Below are 22,450 nucleotides of genomic sequence, written 5' to 3' on the forward strand. Positions count from 1 at the left end.
GTTCCGTTGTATGTATCTACCTGTTCTGTTTATTGGTGGGTACTGGGATTGTTTGCTGTAAATTATGCCATAATGAGCATATGTGTGACGGTTCGTGTCACTAATATTAGATCTCTAGGGTATGTCCCTTGGGAGAAAGAAAAGTCTTTCTACTCCTGTAAAGAGTTACAGTCTTGTAGTATAACACCGACAAATCCCACATCATTACTCTAGTTCCTGGATACTCCCTGCCCCCGCACCCCCCACTACCATCACCCAGTTCTACCTTATAAATCTGGCTAGACAAGATTTGTACACATTGATACATATAAGAACTCTCGACACATGGAATTCCGGAAAGATAACCCCTCAGGAACAGTAGTGGAAGCGCGATATCATGAGGGGAGGGGAATGGCCAGGGAGGGGGAAGGGGGAGAAAGAGGGAACCCATCACAAGGTTCGATATATAGCCCACCTCCAGAAGGGGACAAATGACAGAAATGTGAGTGAAGAGAGACAATGTACAGTGTAAGATACAAAATAATAATAATAATATATACTTGATCAAGAATTCACTAGGGGGAGAGTGGGGGAGGGAGGGGAAAAAGAGAAACGTATACCAAAGGCTCCAGTAGAAAATGTTTTGGAAATGATGATGGCAACATATGTACAAATATGCTTGATACAATTGATGTATGGAATGTTATAAGAGCTGTAATAGCCCCCAATAAATTATTTATTTTTAATTTTTAAAAAAGAGTTGTAGTCTCAGAAACTCACAGGGGCAAGTTCTACCCTGTCCCATAGGGTCACTATGAATCAGTATTGACTCAATGGTAGTGAATGAGTGATGAGGGTATATATCTAGGAGTGGGATAGCTGGATCATAAGGTAGTTTTATTTCTAGGTTTTTGAGGAAGTGCTCCACCATTTTTTACAGTGGTTAAACCATTTTATAGCCACTATAGCAATGTATAAAGGTTCCAATCTCCCCACAACCTTACCAGCATTTTCTGTTTTGTTTTGAGCCGTGGCATTTTTTTAGGGTGAGTGGTATCTGTGTTAGGCTGAGTTCTCTGGAGACGCAAACCCAATGATATATACATATATGTGTATATAAAGGTATATACCATATATACATAAAGGTATATAGAACGTGTTTGTGTGTGTGTGTGGTGTGTGTATGTGTGTGAAGTGGCTCGTTGAAGAAGCTGTTAAGTCTGGTTTAAGTTCATGGGCTAGATGTTAAGCTGGAAGCTTTTCCTGACACATGTAACTGCTGTGGCTGATGAATGCAGGAAGATGAACCAGGAAGCTGGGAGCCCACAGGCTGGTGGAGGCCAAGGTCAGCAGGACAGGCTCTTGACTGCAGAGTCAAATGAACCCAAGGTTAGCAGCCAACGTGGCAGGCTGCTGTTAACTACCAGCATTGGCAGACACTATGGCACCCATTGGCTCAAATCTAAAAAACGGTAGGTTGATGAGAGAGGAGACAACCCCAACAAGAGAAGAGAAGTGCATTTCATATGGCAGCAATTTATATAGGAGTAAGCCAAAGCCCATCTAATTGCATTAAGGGCTAGCCGCCACACACCCCGCCCCCCCCTTATCTTTTCACACTCCTTGGCTGCTTCCAGCAGAGCCCATCAGGGAGTTAATTATGTCAGATCATATCAAGGGGAAGGCTTCAGCTGCCAAATTAAGAATTCCTGACCCAGCCAAGTTGACACAAAATCAAACTATCAGAGTATCTCATTGTACTTTTGATTTGCATCTCTCTGATGGCTAATGATGATGATCATCGTTTTATGTGTTTGTTTGCCACTTGAATGCCCTTGTTGGGAAAGTGTCTGTTTGGGTCCTTTGCCCATATTTTAATTGCATTGTTTGCCTTTTTGTTGTTGAATTGTTGACATTTTCAAAATATTTTAGCAATGAGGCTCTGACCAGATACATTGTTCCAAAAGATTTTCCCCAGACTGAAGCTTCTCGTTTGATAAAAGTCTTTTGATGAGCATACATATTTAGGTATCAGAACATCCCAGTTGTCTAATCTGTCTTCTGCTGCTCATGCATTTGTAGTTGTGTTTGGTACCCTGATTCTGAAAAACATTAAGTGCCATCATTTTGACCCTTCATTATCTTCCAGGAGCATTATCACTGTAGCTTGAACATTGAGGTCTTCGGACCAGCTTGAGTTAGTCTTTGAGTATGGTGTGACCTACGGATACTTTCATTTTTCTGCATATGAGTATCCAGTTTCGCAGCACCGTTTATTAAAGAGATGGTTCCTTTCCCGTTGCATGCACTTTGACCCCTGGTCAAAAATCAGCTGCCCATATTTGTAAATACTTTTAAAGTCACTGAAATTGTTGTTTACATTATTAGGCACCCTCGAGTCGATTCCATCTCAGAGTCAACGTGTCCCACAGGGTTTCCGGGCTTGTCACCTTTACGGGGGCCGATTGCCAGGCCTTTCTGCCCTGAAACTGGCTGGTGGATTCCAACCACAAAGCTTTCCATTGTCAACTAGCTGTCTGCTGCACCACTGCCCTCTCGGGACTCGTGAGCGGTCAAGGAGCAGGAGGAAGGACAGTGCGTCTCTAAAGCAACAGTGGAACCACAAAGCTGCGGCAGAAGCAGAGAAGCAAAAATCCATCTGCCCCTCTTTCCATTCGTCTTTATGTTTGCCTCTGGGATTCCTGGCAGCCTTGGCCAAGAAGCAAACATCCTAGTTACGCGCTAGTGTTTAGGTTTCAGGAAGAAGAGCCACTCTGTATCTGTGGTAGGTAAGTTCGGACAGGCATTTGTTTGGGGAAAGAAAATATAATCTAGGGCAGTGTCTTGGAGAGTTTTCTAGCAAATACAGAAGTGCTCTTGAGCTAGTTCCTTTCAAACTTTGCCAGTGAGGAAGGGTGACAGAGTGTGAAAAGCCGGTCAAGTTCAGCTCTCTGCTGAGTATTTCAGGACTTGTGTTTTTGTGGATAGCGTTGGTGTGATCGGGGCTGGGGAAATTCCTTTTCCTCAGCAGCAGATGTTTGGGAAGCAGCTGGGTGGAGATAGCACGTTTCACTAGCTGGTCCACTGGAAACCTTTATTCTTTTTCACTGCGCCCAGAGCGCAGAGGTACAAAGGGGCAAAGAGCATTGATAAGCAGCAAAACCTTTTCATCTCTCACTGCCACCCTTCTGAGAGGGTGTTTCTGGGTCTGGCTTTATTTCCTGTGCCCCCAGAGTCAACAATCTTTTCCAGCGCCAGAACCACCCCAGAGCGATGACCCCAATGTTATTGGCCTTTGTCAAATAGCCAACTAGCCCTGAACTCAGCAACTGGAAGCAGCAGCCCCGCATCGGCTCAAGATTGTGCAGTGTGGGCTGACAGAGCCAGCCGCCGGGTGTCAGCTGGGCGCCTCTTGCGTTCATTGGGAAAGTCCCAGGTGATTCGCTTACGTGCTGAGGCCTTGGTGGGAGGCCTGGGAGACACGGGACTGCCTGGGCCACGCATTGATGCACCCTGATGCTGCAGGCCAGCCCAGGCCCAATGGGGGCCACCCAGGACATGGATTTGCAAGGGTAGTACTCACTGGGGACTCAATGGTAGCAATCACCCACAGCCCTGCTCCCACCAAATCACTCTCAGCAACAGTGACCCCATAGGTAGGGATTATCACAGGGGGCTGGGGAAGGAGGGAAGGGCCCTGCACCCCCTTCCCTGGGAGGGGACTCTTTGTCCATTTATTTGGTGCTAGCCTACTTCTCCCTCCAAGCTCAGGGCACTCCCACTTAATTACCATTATCAAAAGCCCAAATATCAGTCTATGCAAGCTCAATTTTAAAATTTCAAAAAGGATCTATGAGGAATGGGGAAACAGTGAATGCTTCAAGAAGCCTGCTGGCGACGGCGTTTGAAGACCTGTCCTCTTGGGGCAGGTTGAGTTATGTCTGATGGCAGTGACCGCCAAACGTTTGGGAGACAGCGGCTTCCCAGGCCTGTCCACTGACTGTCCGCTCCAGGGGCCTGCCCTGTCAGCTGTGGCCAACCCAGATCGCAAGGTCATTTTATCTTGGCTGATAAAGGTCATTTTATCTTGGCTGTGACAGATGCGTGCCGGCGGCAGCCCCAGTGTCAGCAGAGTCTTCTCAGGGCTGGAAGCACCTGGCTTCAGACAGGGGTCACGCTGTTCAAAAGGATGCTTGGATGAGAAGAAACGCTGTCTGCTCCTCACTTTTGCAGAAGCTGGAAGGGCTAGATAACAAAGACCCGAGAAAACAGAATTGTGGCAGCCTGGTAAAACATCTTGCTTGTGTGCAGAGGGGTCCTGGAGCACCTGGCATGGTGCCTGGCACTGGGTAGGGTGTGCTTCAGAGCAGCAGCTCCAGGTCACAGAAAGAGCACCCAGTTGGGAGGCAGGGCAACTTCAGATGAGTTCTGCTCTGTGTGTATCGGCACTGGGGCCCGGTTCCCGTTGTGAACCCCGTTCTCCATGGTCTCTTCTGGAAGAGCAGCTCGTGGTCAGGCTCTTAGGGTTCGTATGAGGACTGGGTGCAACGAACTGACTGACACGTGCATAGCACAGGGTGGCTGTTCTCAGCGCCATCGGTTCAGGCCCCAACACATGGTGACGACAGAGCCAGATGCCACACAGTCCTACCCCATCTCCAGGACCCCTTGCAGAAGAGTGCTTTGTGTCGGGGAGTGGATCGGCCGGTCTTTCTTCCAAGTTCATCTCTGTCTGGAAGCTCTTCACTATCATAGCCACATGCGAGCCACCCCTGCTGAGAGATGGGCCGTGACCAGAAATCGACCCCGGGTTTCCTGCAGGAAGTTGAGGCTTCTACCAAGGAACCACCAGTGGCTCTGCTAGCACCTAACAGAGGCTCAAAGGAGCCCCTGGGGAGAGGAAGGAGTTGTCACACTTGGCTGCTCACTGAAATGATGGTGGTTGAGTTCACCCACAGGTGCCACGAAGGAAAGGGGTGGAGATCCACTTCCAGAAAACCAGCCATGGAAAATATGCTTTGAGAAATTGGATTCGGCAGGAGAAATGCTGTGGAACAGAAAACTCAAAATCACTTGTAAAAAGACCAGGCTGACTGGTGAGCTAGAGACTGGTGGAAGCCCCAAGACGATGGCCCTTTGCATCACCTCTCAGGCTTGGACATGAACTCATCCTCACAGCTCAATAGGCAGCCCAACGACAGACAGGTCTATTAAGGGAACAGCCACACTAGGGAGGTACCGGCACCCTACAATAGGGACCCTTGGAGATCAAAGGGCACATATCTCTTTAAGGATGAAATTCCCAAGGGGTGAGGAAAGAAGGAGGGATGGAAAGAGGACACACAGGCAGGAAGTGGGATAAGGATGTGACTTTGGGGGGTGGCAATGAATGAGATGAAACAACATGTATATGAATTGTTGAGTGGGAAACGGATCTGCTCTGTAAGCCTTCACTCAATTCACAATAAAAAAAAGTTGTTGTTTTTAATGGAAAGAGAGCCTCAGGCAGCCTAGTTCTCTAAGGCACAGTGGGTCACTGTGAGTCACAATCAACTTGACAGAAACTGGATTAGATGCCAAAAAAAAAAGTTCCCATCTTCCTTCATCGCTTCGGTCTATCCGCTGACCTATCCCAGCATTCTGAGCATGTGTCCAAGGCTGACAAAGGGCCCAAGGTTAGAAGTCTGTGAGCAGCAAGGTCACAGGGACCAGACCCAAACCCACTGCCATCGAGTCGACTGCAACTCAGAGCCTCCCTGCATAGGGTTCCCGAGACTTCAGGTCTTCCTGGAAGCTCTCCCAGCTAGCACCGTCTTTCTCCTGCAGAGCGAGGACGGAGCTGGGACAGCTGACCTTGAGGATGTCAACCCGATGCCTAACCACCCATAGTGCCACCAGGGCTTTATATCAGGGATATCAACGTGGACAGTGGCCTCACTGACTGGATCTGCTGTGGCCTCCTGGAGACGGCCAACTTCAAACCTTTGACACATGACACTGACTAGCAACTGAGTCCCAGAGAGGTGCGGTGGTGGAGCGGGGAGAACATGCCCCACACAGCCCTCGGTTCCTGGGAAAGAGCTATCAGAGCCATATCGAGCGTGGTTGTCACACTTCCAGTGGCTGAGGAGCCAGGGGCTGCAGCAGAGCTTTTGTTCCTGGGCTGTAGGTTCCACTCCCAGACCCCCGCGGAACCAGGGGAGCCGACAGTGTGGCCTGGCCCAGCGCCCACAGCCCACCAGTAGCACACATGTATGCCAACTGCTCACATGGGCCCAGCTCTCAGCCATCCATGTCCCAGAAACATGGAGCTCCAGGGCTGGGCCTTCATGGGCCATGGTTTCTCTGGGGCTGATGGGCGGCCTAGAGGATGTGGGATGGTCACTGAAAGATTGGTGGCTCAAATGGTCAAGCGGTCTGGTCCTATGAAGGTTTCCAGGCTCCATAACTCTGCATAGGCTCTCCATGAGTCAGCATGGATTCGACGGTGGCAGGTTGGGTTTGGAGGATGACACAAGGAAGGAAGGAGGTAGCTGAGTGGATGAGAGGAACATGGTTTATTATAACAAGTCCATGAGGCTGTGTGTGTGGTGCGTGTATTTGAGACATGACCTTGTTCAGGGTGGTGGTGTTGGTGCCATAATCCACTCTGACTCCAACACAGAATAACCTCATGTGACAGGAGAATGAAGGTTACCTGGGCTGTCGTCTCCTGCTCTGAGCCACTCGGAAGTTTCCAGACGCCAACCTTTGGGTCAGCAGCCAGGTGTTTAACCATTGCAGCACCAGTATAAGTTGTTGGGGCTGAACAAAGCATTTCCCCTCATGTTCCCTTCAGTGCTGAGCATATGTTTCTTCGCCCCACTCTGCCCCACTGCACTTTTTGTGGGGGGATGCCCAGCAGACTCAGGGAAGGCCATGGCCCTCCAGTCTGCCTTGGCTTTGACGGTTCCTTCCGCCCTCCACTAAGCAAATGCTGCATTTCCCCCCCAACAGAGGAGCTGAAGGAGAAGCTGACAGAATATGTCAACAAGATGAATGGCCAGAAGCCAGGCTTCCTCAAGGTCGTGCGCCACAGCAAGCAGGAAGGCCTCATCCGATCCAGGGTCAGCGGCTGGAGGGTGGCCACTGCCCCCGTGGTGGCGCTCTTCGATGCCCACGTGGAGTTCAACGTGGGCTGGTAAGTTCCCAGGCTGACCTCGTTTCGTTCGGAGAGGAGGATGAGCCTTACTGCCATCCAGGGGCTCTGGTTCCAATGGGTGCAGAGCATGCTGGGATCTCAGTGCTGGGCCAGAAGGAAAGGAGCAACCTCTGGGCATAAGTGAGCTTTGGGGACGTGAGTGTCGTGGCAAGAAGACTGGGCCTGCAGTGGGGGCAGCTGGACCAGCAGGACAGAAAAGAGAGTCTCAGAGATCTCGTGACATGAGGCGAGATGCTCTAGGAAATACAAGTGAGGAATGACGTCCACGTCACAGGCAAAGCGGGAGAGGCAGGTCACCCAGGGACAGGGAGGAGCCTAATGCCTGGAAAGGAGGAACTGGAAATTGCAGGGGCCAACCACACAGACAGGGCCAAGAGGGGAGGTGGGCAGAGGTGTTCCAGGAAGCCCTGCCTCTCCAAAACATACCAAGGCTGGGCCAGTAGCAGCATAGAATCTCAGCTGCTCCCCACTGGGGAACTATGTCTGAGAATGCTGTGTCTCCCAGTCTGGGATACTGAGGTGCTGAATGGGGCAAGAAAGCAGCTATAAGGCCTTGGTGGCAGCAGCCTGGCAGAACAGGCCACCCTTGCTGGCACCCCTCAGGGTCAGGAGGGCGTGGTGCAGCCCACTGTGTGGGGCTTTGGGGAGATGAGGCGTCCGAGGAAAAAACTGTGGCAGCAGCTGGGGCAGGTAGGACTCTACCTTCTTAACTGATCTGCCTAATGAGATTGGCCTGTTCCCCGCACCCAGGCTCCCAGGGGTGGGCTGAGGAGGGCATGGTAGCTGTCGAGCCACACGGCAGAGGGGAGACCCAGCACAGGAAGGTACTGGCATGCTTTCGCATAATGGGCCTGAATTAAGGTTGCAAATGCAGCCGTTTTTTATAGTTGAAGTCCCTGTTTGCCATTTGTGACGATTTAAAAAGCATTTTCACTGGATTTATGGCCAAGATCGGAGAAAGACACTGAGTATTTCAAGCTGATTAGAATAAGCAATTATGCAAAAAATGCTAATATTAATGAGAAGCTTATCATTCCTGTCTGCAAATGCATTACTCGCCTGATGCCCATGGGGCCTCATGGCTCTTCAAGAGAGCCCTGCAGTGTCAGCCCCCCCACCGCCTGGCACAGGTGTGGCACGAGGGGCAGCACAGCCGGCCTGAGTCTGGAAGGACTGAGGCAGCACCACAGGATTGAACTCGGGGATGTAGGCTTAATTCTCCCCTAGGAACTCTGCCAATTTCACCCCCTCTCCTCCAGCATGCTGCATGACATGTCAGCAAAATCGAAGCCCAAGTTGAAATGCTTCCCAGGAACATTCTTTCTTTTCCTCCTTTGTAAAAAGCCTCGGTGTGCTGTTCTGTTTTGTGTTTTATCCCACTGCAGAGAAGGAGCACCAGGGGGCACGGGGAGGCGTCTCTCGTCTGGCCGGCAGGAGAGTGGCCATGCTCAGTGCTAGGCGTGTTAAAAGGGTGGCCTCAGAGCTCCCTAGGGCTGTTGCCTCCCAATCTCACAGAGCAGGGGGTCCCCATGAACAGACGGGATGTTTGTTTTTCACAGTCTGGACGCCACTGTGGTATCAGCACGACCCTGTGCACAACTGCATGAAACACGGTGTCCGTGTTGGCAGGGTCACGCTTTCTCTCTGTCCACTGGTCGAGCAGGTCCTTCCTTGTCTTCTACAGCTGTGAGAATGCCAGGTGTCTCTTGGCTTGTAGGCACATCTTCCCATGGCACCTTCTCCGTGTGTGTGACTCTCCCCCTTTATAAGACATCATGCAGAAGGCATTAGAACTCAGACCTGCCCTAGTCTGATATGACTTAACTGATATCTTCCCTCAAAGTCTCTAATTCAGTCAGAGGGGTTAACTTACAGGCACAGGAAGCATATCATCCTGTAGGACATCATTCAATCCATAACAGCTGGTCAGGCTGGTGGCAAGGCAGAGCGGTCAGAGGATGGGCGGATGGATAGGGATTCTGTACAGGGGAAGTCCCCCTCTCCATTGGAGCTGGCCAGAGTGTGCTCCTCCTTCGCTGGGAGAGGCCTTCAGGGTTGGTGGTCTTGTTGTTCACCTTAGCAGCAGTTACCCCTTCCCTCTTCTCCTGCCCCCCAGGGCTGAACCTGTCCTGACTCGAATCAAGGAGAACCGGAAGCGGATCATCTCACCATCCTTCGATAACATCAAATTCGACAACTTTGAGATAGAAGAATATCCACTCGCTGCCCAGGGCTTTGACTGGGAGTTGTGGTGCCGCTACCTAAACCCCCCAAAGGCCTGGTGGAAGCTAGAGAACTCCACTGCCCCCATCAGGTAAAGCATCCTTACCCTTGGCTCTCTCTGCCTTGTCCCCTAGGCAAGGGCATCCCTCCCAACCCACCTTTGATTCTTCAAACTGTCTTTGTCCACTGGTTTATCCTTTTCAGGAAGACTAGGAAGAGGGAGCAGGTAGAAAGGCATTACAATATGACCTTTAGTTACTGCTCACGGGGCCTGGTGATCCCTTTTAAAATTACAAATGCATCCAAGTTTCATTCACAGCCTCAAAGTGGTCACTTCTACACATCACTGTAGGCGAGTTACTGGGTGTCAACTGCTGTGCTCTGTGCTGGCCATCCAGAGACATTAAGATTTGGTTCCTGCCTCCAAATTTGGGAGAGGAACTGGAATACATGTCCAGTATCTCCATGAACATCCTGCCTTCTTTGCCATGGGACCAGAACTGATCAAAGAGTCTTAGGAGAATCCTGATCAAAAGGAGGGAAATGTGGAAAAGAACTTAAAAATCCCCATAGAAATCAGAGTTTCTAGAACCATTGAAGCTGGTTGATTTCCAGAACTATTTCCCTAAGGAAATATATAAACCTCAAACCAAAACCACCGCACCTCAGCCCCATCCACAAACTCATTTTTAACCAAATAATGGTTTAACTTAATTGAGAAATAACTTAATTCTAATTTAAAATGCTTTTTAAAAATTATACATATGAGCCCAAACTGACAACAGTCATTCAAAATGTTAGGTGAGAAGCCTGGGGCGGGGTGGGGGTGGTGGTGGCAGGCAATGAGTTTATGTTGATAATGGAGAAACCATTTTTAGAAAAGAATATTGAGAAAGATGGTATAGTTTGAGGAATGTAATGGATTCCACTGGATTATTCATGTAGAAGTTGTTGAATTGATGTATATTTTACTATATATATATATCCACCAAAAATAAAATTTTAAAGATTCGGTTCCTGACCCTAAAAGTCTAGAGTCTACTAGGTGTGGAGTGCCAGCCCCCACAATGGAATGGGGGTGATTGTGTAATTGAGAACTGAATTAAAGAGACATTAGACAAGATAAAACATGCAAGGGCTCACCTCTGCTGCCACAACTTCAGGAGTCAGGTTCGAATAGAGAGAGATTATATTTCCAATAACAGCTTATATATAGCATGCAAGCTCCCCTACTTACAGGTAACCACATATGTAACAAAATAGGCTATACCCTAACCCTAAAGGTCCCTGAGTTCATTGGAGAAGTAACCTAACACCGGTGCTGGGGGCTGTCTTCAGAGCCTAGCACATGTCTGCTCCTACAGTTAAAGCTATGGGCCAGATAGCAATCAGTTCATGTGCTTATAAGCGGTCACTTTAAGGCAGCACTCTTATGGGAGGATATAGTGGAAACGATATAAATTATGAGAATGTGATTGGGACTCGTCTCTAGCTCTCAAGGTTGAAGGCCTCCCTCTACCACAGAAACCTAGCCTGCCAGGCTTCTTCAGATATGAGAATAAAGGATTCATCCGCATACGCTCTCTTCCCGTTCTCTGATACCCACAACTAGGGACAAGCAAAATAACAATGACCGGAGAAGCCTTCTCAGAGAGTGAGACGTTATGCGGGGCTTTGCAAGGGTCACGAGGAACTTGGATTCCCAGGGTAGGGCACATGGTTAACAGCAAATAGGTTCCGGAGCTGCACTTTAGCCTCTACTGTTTCCAGGGCTTTCTGTCCTTCGTGGAGATGTGAGTCCAGGGGCTCCTTCCCACCCACTGCCGGGGAGTGGACTCTGACTCCAAGACCCCAGAGGACAGAATAGAGCTGCTCGTAGTTTCCAAGACTGTATGTCTTGATGGAAGCCAACCACCACATCTTTCTCTTGCAGAGTGGCTGGTGGGTTTGAACCACCCACCTTGTAGGTAGCCGCCGTGCACTTTAACCACCGCATCACCAGGGCTCCTTGGGGGTTCCCTAGCTATGTGCAAACAGCTAGCGCAGGACCTTGCCCAGGAGTGATTCCCATTAGTTGAATCAGCACGGGCACATGTAGGCTGCTTCTGTGCTGAGAGCATTAACTGACACAAATTACTTTGAATTGTGCTACTGAACGCTGGGAGCGTTTCTAGCCCTCGCCCTGCATTTGTTACAGCTGGAGGCTTGAGGGCGGGAGGAAAGAGAGAAAAGAAGACTGGAGGAATCCTAGTGATGGGAAACTGTCAGTCAACCATATGCAAATGTGCCCTTCTTTGAAACTGGAAAAGCATCAAGGTGAAGAGGCAGCTGTTTCGCAGGCCAGTCCTGCAGGAAGGCTGATGTCCTGGGGTCCCTGGCCCTTCTCCTTTCAAATCCCAGTAGCTTCTTCTGAAGGGCTCACCCTCCAGAAGCAGGTGGAGTGCCTGGCTTCCTTGAAGACAAGGAGGCCCTGGTCTACCTCTGTCTGCTGGGTCTCCATGAGCACTTCCCTAGCCTCTCTGAGCCTCTGATTTCATACCTTTGAAACCGAATCAAGGTCAGCTGCACAAGGATGCAATGAAATCATGTAAGGGATAGGAAAGTCAGGAGGACTTATCTGTCCCTCAAAAGACCTTCAAGTGCATTTAACAAGATGGGATGCCCATGGAATCCCCTCTGGAAGTGCAGCCTCGGCCCTGCAGAGTGGGCTCTCAGCCTCTCTTGTCTGCCTCCCTGAAGTGCTGCGGTGGACAAGGCCCTCATGAAGGTGCCTCCCGGGACATGCAGGAAGGGACCTTCCCCTAACTGCCACATCCGGGCCTGCGTGAACAAAATCCGAAGCAGGTGCCCTGGGATCAATAGAGCCTGCCTCGCGCTAACCTATTGTTTATTAACTCATCAGGCCACTCCGTGGCCACGATCAGACTGCAAGTGCTATTGATCTGCGCCCAGGCGTGTTCCTGAAGAGATTAGAAATAGTTCACAAGAAAACGTAAAGCACCTTGTAAAAGACAAACAAAAAAAATAAACACCTGAAAAGATGAAAGGATCACAGCAAACTGGGTGAACCGTGAGTCCCTGGCGGTTCGCAGAGAGGGCCTCCAGACTTGGCTCTGAGCTGCCTGGCAGTCAAGGTGAAAATGAAGCATGCGTGGGATTACAGTAAGATTTGCACTGCCCATGCAGAAAGGGCCTGCTGACTCCTCAGAGAGAGTGGGTCTTTCTCTGGCTGGCACTTCAGTTGGGAAGAAATTTCTCATGCAGGGCGTCCTAAGTGTGTGTAGTCACCCCACACGGCAAGATGCCGTGAACAGCCATCTCAAAGCCCCTGCTTTAGACTTCAGTCCACAGAGTCTCGGGCTGTCTTGAGAGCTTGAGCTCTCTGTGGATAGAGCGTTAATGAAGCCTCCTGGGAACAGGAGCAGCTAATTCATGGTGACATAATCCACGACTTCTGGAGACTGCCTTCGTCGAGAGAGAAGACCAAGGATGTCCTACCAACAACCGTCCGTGCATATCATTCTCGGAGGCAAACTGTTTATCTTTATTTATTTATTAATCTTCAAACATTTTATTGAGGGCTCTTGCAGTTCTTGTACCAATCCATACATCAGTTGTATCAAGAACACTTGTATATATGTTGCCATCATTATTTTCTAGACAATTCTTTTCTTTTTAATTTTTTTAATCATTTTATTGGGAGCTCATACAACTCTTATCACAATCCATACATCCATCCCTTGTGTCAAGCACATTTGTACATTTGTTGCCCTCATCATTCTCCAAACATTTGCTTTCTACTGAGCCCTTGGTACCAGCTCCTCATTTTCCCCCTCCCTCCCTCCCTCCCTCACCCTCCTTCATGAATCCTTGATAATTTATAAATTATTATATTTTTTCATGTCTTACACTGTCCAACGTCTCCCTTCACCCACTTTTCTGTTGTCTGTCCCCCAGGGAGGGGGTTGTCTGTAGATCATTATGATCGGTTCCCCCTTTCTCCCTCACCTTCCCCTTACCCTCCTGGTATCATTGCTCTCATTATTGGTCCTGAGGGGTTTATCTGTCCTGGATTCCCTGTGTTTCCAGCTCTTATCTGTACCAGTGCACATCCTCTGGTCTCGCTGGATTTGTAAGGTAGAATTGGGATCATGATAGTGGGGGGAAGAAGCATTAAAGAACTAGAGGAAAGTTGTATGTTTCATCGGTGCTATACTGCACCCTGACTGGCTCATCTCTTCCTTGTGACCCTTCTGTAAGAGGATGTCCAGTTGCCTACAGATGAACTTTGGGTCTCCACTTAGTACTTACCCCCATTCACAATGATATAATTTTTTTGTTCTTTGATGCTTGATACCTAATCCCTTCGACACCTCATGATCACACAGACTGGTGTGCTTCTTCCATGTGGGCTTTCTTGCTTCTGAGCTAGATGGCTGCTTGTCTATCTTCAAGCCTTTAAGACCCCAGACACTATATCTTTTGATAGCCAGGCACCATCCACTATTTGCTTATGTACCTGCTTTGTCTTCAGCGATCATCATGTCAGGAAGGTGAGCAACATGGAATGCCAGTTTATTAGAACAAAGTGTTCTTGCATTGAGGGAGTGCTTGAGTGGAGGCCCAATGTCCACCTGCTACCTTAACACTAAACCTATAAATAAATGCACATAGATCTATTTCCCCATCATCATATATAAATATATTTACATATGTACATGCCTATATTTATACCTCTATAAATGCCCTTTCAGTGGCAAACTTTAAGATTAAAAAAAATGGGTGATGAGAAATTGGAGGCTGAGATGATATTCTCTGGCAACAACCTACATGGTAGGTTTGCCAGTTGCTGATTAAGATTCAGAGATAAGCAAAACAGAAACCGTGAATGTCAATGCATTCTTCTGCAACAGCATTCATTGGGTGGCTGAAGATTTCTCTCTGAGAGTGGTCAGCAGCGCCGTGGAAGAAAGACTGGTCTTTCTACTCCCGTCAAGAGTGACAGTCTCAGAAACTCACAGGAGCAGGTCTACCCTGCGCTCTAGGGTCGCTGTGAGTTGGCAGTGAGTGAGCACTCCTCAGCTCTGTTGGAAGCAACTGACCACACCACTTCCAAGCTCAACAGTGGCCAACTATTGAGATGGTGACTCCATGTGCAGCCTAACTGATCTGGTGGCAGAACCTGACTCTGCTGCCCAGAGCCTTTGGCAAGACAGTCCTTCTCTCTCAATCGTCCTTGCCTCATCTTGCAACACAAGGATGTCCTTACAATGAGCTGCCACCAGGCTTTATGGGAGAACCAAATGAGATGGTGTGTGCAAAGGCCCTTACACACAGTGGGCTCACAACAAATAAATAAGAGCACAAAATTGTGCCAGGGACCTACCTCAGTAGATAGCAGAGGTCACCACAGGAAACAGCCAAGTCCGGTTCTATTCCATCCTATTACAAATATGAATCTATCTTACTTTTCTTCTGGCAAGGAAAAATATCTTAGTAATTGCCCACTTTTGAGGAAATTCCTTGTAATCTTTCTCCCTTATGTAATATAAAGCAATGGAAGTATCTAATCTCTCAGCAGCTGTCCCTTGGCCACTTTCTGGGGTCATCTGTGTGTTTAAGGAACAGGCAGGATCATGCAGACAGAATAAAGACATCTGACCTGCATTGATGCTGCCAGAAATCAGGTCCCGTGGGGAGGGCTGTTTCAGGAGTCCTCACCCTTAAAAACAGACCTATCCAGGGGACTCATTCAGGTCTTTGAAGACAGCAGCAAAGGCAGAGAGTTTAGGATCTTTGAGATATATGTAGTTTGCTGTCAAGGCCCTGTGGGTCTGAAGCTGCCTCTCCTCCCCTGCAGTCTTATCTCCCCGAGCTGCAGCACACCCATTTCATGTTCTGGTCCCATTGTAATTCCCCTGCATCCATAAACTCATAGCATATCATTTGCATACAATGCCCCTTCCTTCACCTACCAATTTCCTAAACCATTAACCAAACAGTTGCTGTTGAGAACACTTCCACGCCTCGAAGGTGCGCCTGGGTCAGTGTAGGACTGTACTGCTCCTTAAGGGTTTTGATGGTTAGTTTTTCAGAAGTAGATCACCAGGCCTTTCTTCTGAGGTGCCTCTGCATAAACTCAAGCCTCCACATCTTTGGTTAGCATACTAAAAGAGAGCATTAGTCATTTGCACCACCCAGAGACTCCTCCCGCTTAAGACCTTAGCCTGAATCCTGGACCATCTACCTAAGTTCTACCTGTTAGATCGCTCCCTGGTGTCCCACTGACACCAGGAAACCCGATTGCTCAGCACGGAATGTTTCTTCTGTCCTCTGAAACCAGCCTCTTCTGGAGTCTCATGTTATGAGTGGCCTCCAACGCCACTCACATCGTCCAAGCTGGAAATCTAGTCAGCATCCCAATCCCACCCTATCTCTGATCCTCACCGTCCATCAAGAGTTTTTCTAATTTGACATCAAATCATGTCTTAAAAACATCTCCATGGCTGATACTCTGGTCCAGGTTCTCGTCATTTCTCTTCTGGGTATAGTAACAAGCCCCCCCCACCCCCACAACAGCTGGGTTCCCCCATTCCCACCCAATCTCTTCCAGGCAATAGCCTAATGTGGCCCGAGTATGCTTTTAAAAAAACAAAACAAAAACAGACTTGTTTACACCATCTACTTGCAGTTCTTCATTGGCAACCTATGCCCGACAGACAAAAATCCAAATTTGTTACTCTATTCTCCAAAACCCTTTACAACCTAGTCAAAAAGACAAGCTCCAACCATGTGCTGTGGGGGTGGGGGGAACCCATAAACATAACACCCAAAAGTGAGCAAGAGTGGCCATTTTAATACCAGACCCAAAAGACTTTAAGCCAAAACCTGTCCTGAGACAAAGAAGTCATCATATAATGATAAAGGGTTAACTCATCAAAAGTACATAATAATTATAAACACATACACACCTAACATTTGGATACCTACCTGCATATGCAAACACTGGAAGACTTGAAGGTAGAAATTCATTACCCTACATCATAGTTGGAAACCTCATTACAACTTAGCCTAAGCTTATCTTGGCAAGTGGGCTCAGAATAGCATGCATATCCCAAGTTGGGCAAAGGTGGGAGGATAGACAGCAATGCCTAGGCAGAATCAAAGACTGGCTATCGGTGCAGGGTTAAGAAGTCAGAATAGTTAGAGGTAGACAATCTAGACTGGAAACCTGAGCACTGCCTCTCTGGGCTAACACACACTAAGAGCCCCCAGGGAATGGTGGCTGGTCATCCTGCAGTATGGAACAGCCTCCCTGGCATGACTGGATGAGGGTGCGCCCACGAGGGTTACTCTGTGTATAAGGCCCACACCAATGCTGGAAGCAGAGGAGAGGACCAGATTCCCCCGAGAGGCTGGGAAAACCCTACTGCTCTCTCTTCTCCAGCAGTCGGGACATCCCACAAGCTGGCTAACTGCATCTCTGACCACCCCTACAGGAGCCCTGCCCTCATTGGCTGCTTCATTGTGGACCGGCAGTATTTCCAGGAGATTGGCTTGTTGGACGAAGGCATGGAGGTCTATGGTGGCGAGAACGTCGAGCTCGGGATCAGGGTGAGCAGAGCTTCTTGTGGAAAGGCCTTGGCTCAGCTCCCACGTGGGTGAACACAGGGGATGACGAGAGGGGGCTCAAGGTTCAGGATCACAGGCTGATGCTGAATGTTCCGTTTCTGATCTCGGTTCATGTGCGTGTGTGACCTGGACAGTTTTCAGGAAGAAGAGGACTTCAGAACCTAATGGGTTGAGATGAAATCTGGGGAGAGTTGGGAAGCAGCCACTCTGTTACAACCAACCATAGATCCTTCAAGGGTGAAGAGAATGTGTTCCAACAAGAGACTGATGGCAGGAGGCGGGGTGGGGTGTGTGTGAGGGGCTACTGGATCGTGTGTCGTTGAATATACCAAGTTGACTAGTCTGAGTCCACTTGCAAAGATTAGCTTAGGTTAAGTTGTAAGGAAGCTTCCAACTATAATGTAGGGTTGCCAACTTTCCCCTTCGATTCTTTGGGTGTTTGTGTATGTACTGAGGTGCCCCAATGTTAGGAGGGTATGTGTTTATCATTGTTATGTGTATGGCCCCTGTATCATAATAATCAGAATCATTTCCAGTTGGGAGTTTGCACTTGATTTTCTGTCTGCTCCTCAGTGGCCCATAGAACTTTCTCTGTCCATGGCAGGTTCTCTCCTTCCATAGTCAGGGGAGAACAACAAGGAGATAGCCCATGGGGTCCAAAGAACAAAACACTGCTTCCTGACTCACCACTTGCTGCCCGGCCCCAGCAAAGCCCATTCCGGTCTCACACCTGTCTTCTGAGACAGCCACCATCGGGCTCCAAGTAGAGGTTTTTCTAGCTTGTCTCAGCTCACTGTGTGACTCCCCATTGTAGGCATCATTTTGTCTCTTACCTTATGAGAGGTAGAATCTAGGACATCTGTCCCCCCCTACCCCCCAGCCCCTTTCCTTGAACCTATGAAGGATGCACCCAAATTGAAGCTCTTCCATGTTTCTGAAGGATGTGTTAGGGCCCTGATGATCATCAGGGATGTGATGAGGGATACGGGGAATGACCATAGCAGGAACATGGCTTTGTCCTTGTGGAAACCCTGCATTCACACTATGGTTTGTTCCCATGATGGTGCCGACTCTTCTCTCCTGGATATCATTAATCAGCCAGCAGCCATGCCCTACTGGCTCGCCAATCCTTTAAGAGAACCTTAAACCCACTGGTGTGCGTGGCAATCATGCAAGATGTTCCTGCTCAACGCCTTTCTCTTCACACCGCCAAACAGACCTCGCGCATCCTTTAGCTGGTTCCCATTAGAGACGATCTGTGTTAGACAGGGTTCTCTAGAGAGATAAAATCAAACTCCTGATAATTTAATATATTTATTTATAAAGATAATTAGATATATAACGAGAAATGAACTGTTAAATCATATACAGATAAATATACAATACAAGAAATAAACAGTTAAATTAGAAAGCACTACAAATGGCTTAGTGCAACTCACGTCCGTGAGAGAAAGTTGAGAGACTAGCAGTCCTTCAAGTCTCTGTCTGATGCCAGATCTTCCTCTATTTGTAGAGAGAGCTAGGCTATGTCAGCACAGCAGCCAATCACAAGGCAGGTCACCAACCGCCAGTCCCCAGCTCCAGAGAAGTCTTAAAGGGACCTCAACTTACAGCCACACAGTCCACAGGCTAGGCATCCCACAGGCAGTGTAGCCTTTAAATTGAGGCACAAAACAAGCAAGGGAGCCGCACACTGGTCCGATGATCACAGAGCGAGAGACAAGAAAGGCAAGGCTCACCAAGCCATCCATCTCTCCACCCCTCAGTCAATCCCACCTGCGTTTATCAGCCAGGCTGGCACAATAAACTATCTCATGATCCCACGCTGGCCTCCCCTGCCTTAGTGTCTAGAGCTGGCCCTCGCTAGTTCCTGATAGTCAATGTCCACCTGAGGACTCCGGCTGAAATATACCACCCCCTGAACCCTAATCTCAGTAGAGATTAGTCCCCTGGCTCCGTCCTGAAGGGACACCTGGGCACAGGCACCCAACATCTCACAAGGCCTACAGGCCAGTAAAGTACAGGACCTGCCGCACTTCCCAGGCGAAACCCTGAGGTCTGCAGCATTGGCAGCAGGAGCGGCCTGACGGAAGCTGGGCTTAGAAAACACTTCCAGACGCCTGTCTTCATGGAAACTCTGAGAAATGGCTTTGAAGCAGTCAAAAGGCATGGGCTTATTGGGGAGCTAATATATTCATAGAGGACAGTGCCTGCATAATCACCCTCATGTTTCCAGCTCTCCCTACCCAGTCATTTAGTCACCGTTTGTGTCCTCGCCACCCCATGTCCGCACTGCTCCTGGATGAACACTCGTCCCTGAACATAACAGCCTGCACTCGGAGCTACCGTCAGGAATTGGCTGGGTGGGTGGGTCTGCCTCTTGCCTCTTGTGCTCTCTGGAGACAGATGTCTGGATGGAGAAGGAATTCGATTAGTGAACTCTGCTTTCTACATGCATGTGAGTCAATCGTGGAGGAGTGGGAGATTTCTGGCTAGATTAGAAAGCTGTTCTGGAGGGTGGGCCAGTGGGAGCCTCTCACAGATGTGTTAGCATAGCAGCAGGTGGTTTCCCCCCCACTTGGGATGTAAAATGTTGCCTGGCTTTCCTCTCCACTCTCTTTCTGCATCCTTCTGAGCGGAGCTGAGGTGCCAACGGAGGAGAAGGAACTCTGGCTCTTGGAACAGGGACCTGGCCGCCTGTTGGCTATGGCGACTGTGGGCCAGAGAGGGGATTCCAATGGCGAGTGACCTCCTATGATGGAAACAACCGCACCTTAGGCATTTTTCTTTAGTTATTTTACGGGGGGCTCGTACAACTCTTGCCACAATCCATACATACATCCATTGTGTCAAGCACATGTATACATGTGCTGCCATCATCATTCTCAAAACATTTGCTTTCCACTTCAGCCCTTGGTCTCAGCTTCTCAATTTTTCCCTCCCTCAGGAACCCTTGATAATTTATAAAAAATTTTTTCATGTCTTACACTGTCTGATGTCTCCCTTCACCCACTTTTCTGTTCTCTGTCCCCCAGGGAGGAGGTTATATGTCAATCATTGTAATCTGTTCCCCTTTTCACCCCCCACATTCCGCTTACCCTCCTGGTATCGCTACTCTCATTATTGGTCCTGGGGGTTCATCTGTCCGGATTCCCTGTGTTTCCAGCTCTTATCTGTACCAGTGTACATCCTCTGATCTAGCCAGATTTGTAAGGTAGAAGTGGGATCATGATAGTCAGGGGAGGAAGCATTTAGAAACTAAAGGAAAGTTGTATGTTTCATCAGTGCTATACTACACCCTGACTGGCTCGTTTCTTCCTTGTGTAAAGGGATGTCCAATTTTCTACAGATGGGCTTTGGGTCTCCACTCCGCCCTCCTCCTCATTCACATCAATATGATTCTTCTGTTCTGGGTCTTTGATGCCTGATACCTGATCCCATGCACACCTCATGATCATACAGGCTGCTTCCATGTGCACTTTGTTGCTTCTCAGCTAGATGGCCGCTTGTTTACTTTCACACACCCTAGGCTTTTCTTGGCTGGACTTTTCTGCCCTGGAAACACATCACCAAGTCTTTCAGAGAGGTAGGTGGGTGGGCTTGAACTTCTGATCCTTCAATGGACAGTCAAGCACTTCACCTTGGTGCCACTAGGACTCCTTGGTGCCTTGCAATGCTGAAGAAAATAGGGGGACATCTTGCTGTCAGGTCCACTCTAACTGCTGCTGCCCCCATGTGAGTCAGGGTGGAACTGCCCACCGTCGGGTGTATGTGAGGTTGGATTCTCTAGAGCAGCGCCAGCAGAGACTCTGTGTGTTGTCTATAAACTCACTGCCATCGAGTCAGTGCCAACGCATGGGCAACCCTGTGAGTTGCCGAGACGGTCTCTGTTTGGGGAGTAGACAGCCCAGTCTTTCCCCCCAAAGAGCTGCTGGTTTCCGACAGTTGACCGTGGTGGGCCACAACCATCACACAGCCCCTGTCCTCCCAACTGCACCCCCAGGCTCCAGATGTGATAGAGAGAAAGAGAGGAAGATCCAGAAATGGTGGGCACAGTGGTAGAAATAGGTAAGTTCAGTCCAGTTCAGGTCAGGTTCTCTGGGCTCCTGGAAGCTGAGGCCAGAGAGGACAGGGGCACAGGCTGGCGGATGCAGAGGTAATATAAATCTGAAGCCAGCCGAATGAATCCACCATGTGTAGTAGCTGGCAGCTCCTGGGATGGGCAGACAGCACAAGAGGAGCAGGAGGAACCAGATGTGTGATTCAGAGCCAGCAGAAGGTGAAGGGTCAAAGAGAAATCAACTCTTGAACAACAGGCCGCACACAAGGAGGTGTCATTGGGCTTCAACCCAATCGATAGGTTAGCCTCGGCCTCTCCCCTTTCCCAGGACTGTCTTGTTGACCTCATCCCTAACTATCACAGGGTTCTTAATGTCTGACTGGCTCTAAGAAGAACTCCAGGCAGCATGCCTCTTGGTGGAATCAAACCCCCAACCTCTTGGTTAGCAGCCTCGTTCATGGACTGTTGGCACCAGAGAAGATGACAAGAGCTACTTAATTTGAATTCCAGTTCCCCCCTTCCCGGGATACAGAACTACTGATAGTGCCCACAGTAGATTTTCACCAATGTGTGGTTGTCATGTTCGGAGTTAACATCTCCGTGCCTCAGTTTCCTCATCCTTTAAATAGGATGATACACAGCTGTTGTTTTCAGTGGCCAGGCCCCTTCCAACTCTGGAGACACTGTGCGCACTGGGATGAAATGCTTCCCAGTAGGGCTTTGACCGGCTGCTTCTCAGTAGTTGTTCTGTAGGCCTTTCTTCTAATCAGACTCAGTCCGGAAGCTTCACTGAAATCAGGTTAATATCACAATACACAGGTCTCCAGGGATGGGCTGAGCATGACACTGGGAGGGAATTGAACACCAGGTCGCCTACATGGAAGGTGAGAATTTTACCACTAAGATACCGCTACTCACGCCACAATTTGTTTGACGAAACACACCCTGCTGCGTTGGAGCCAATTGTGACTTACAGGGACCCCAGGGCAGAGGAGAACTGGCTCTCCAGCATTCCCTGGGCTGTAAGCAGAGCAGCTGGTGAGTTTGACAAACTGCCAAAAGTTTAGGGCCACGCACTTAGCCGCCGCACCACCAGGGCTCCTTCACAATGTATTAGTGGTGGCATTTTCATTTTATTTTTTCTATTATTTTATAAAGAGAAATTAACAATCATCTGTTTTGGTTTCCTCAACAGCCATTTGGGAAAGTCAGGACTAACAATTGTGTGTGTGTGTGTGTGTGTGTGTGTGTGTGTGTAAGTCATGACTAACAATTGTGTGTGTGTGAGTGTGTGTGTGTGTGTGTGTGTGTGAAAGTCAGGACTAACAATTGTGTGTGTGTGTGTGTGTGTGTGT

At 48.9% G+C, this 22,450-nt stretch overlaps 1 protein-coding gene across 1 annotated transcript in view; it reads left to right on the forward strand.

The window, feature by feature from the left end:
- Positions 1-22,450, forward strand: part of GALNT18 (polypeptide N-acetylgalactosaminyltransferase 18) — a 385,185-nt gene that overhangs the window by 261,974 nt on the left and 100,761 nt on the right. The window contains exons 4-6 of the mRNA XM_004711547.3: positions 6,976-7,159; positions 9,297-9,494; positions 16,903-17,017. Coding sequence (XP_004711604.1) covers positions 6,976-7,159; positions 9,297-9,494; positions 16,903-17,017 — 497 coding nt within the window. The remainder of the gene's footprint in view (positions 1-6,975; positions 7,160-9,296; positions 9,495-16,902; positions 17,018-22,450) is intronic.

This window comes from Echinops telfairi, unplaced genomic scaffold, assembly GCF_000313985.2.
Source record: "Echinops telfairi isolate 266 unplaced genomic scaffold, ASM31398v2 ScPeMD7_60;HRSCAF=208, whole genome shotgun sequence".
Classification (NCBI taxonomy): Eukaryota; Metazoa; Chordata; class Mammalia; order Afrosoricida; family Tenrecidae; genus Echinops; species Echinops telfairi.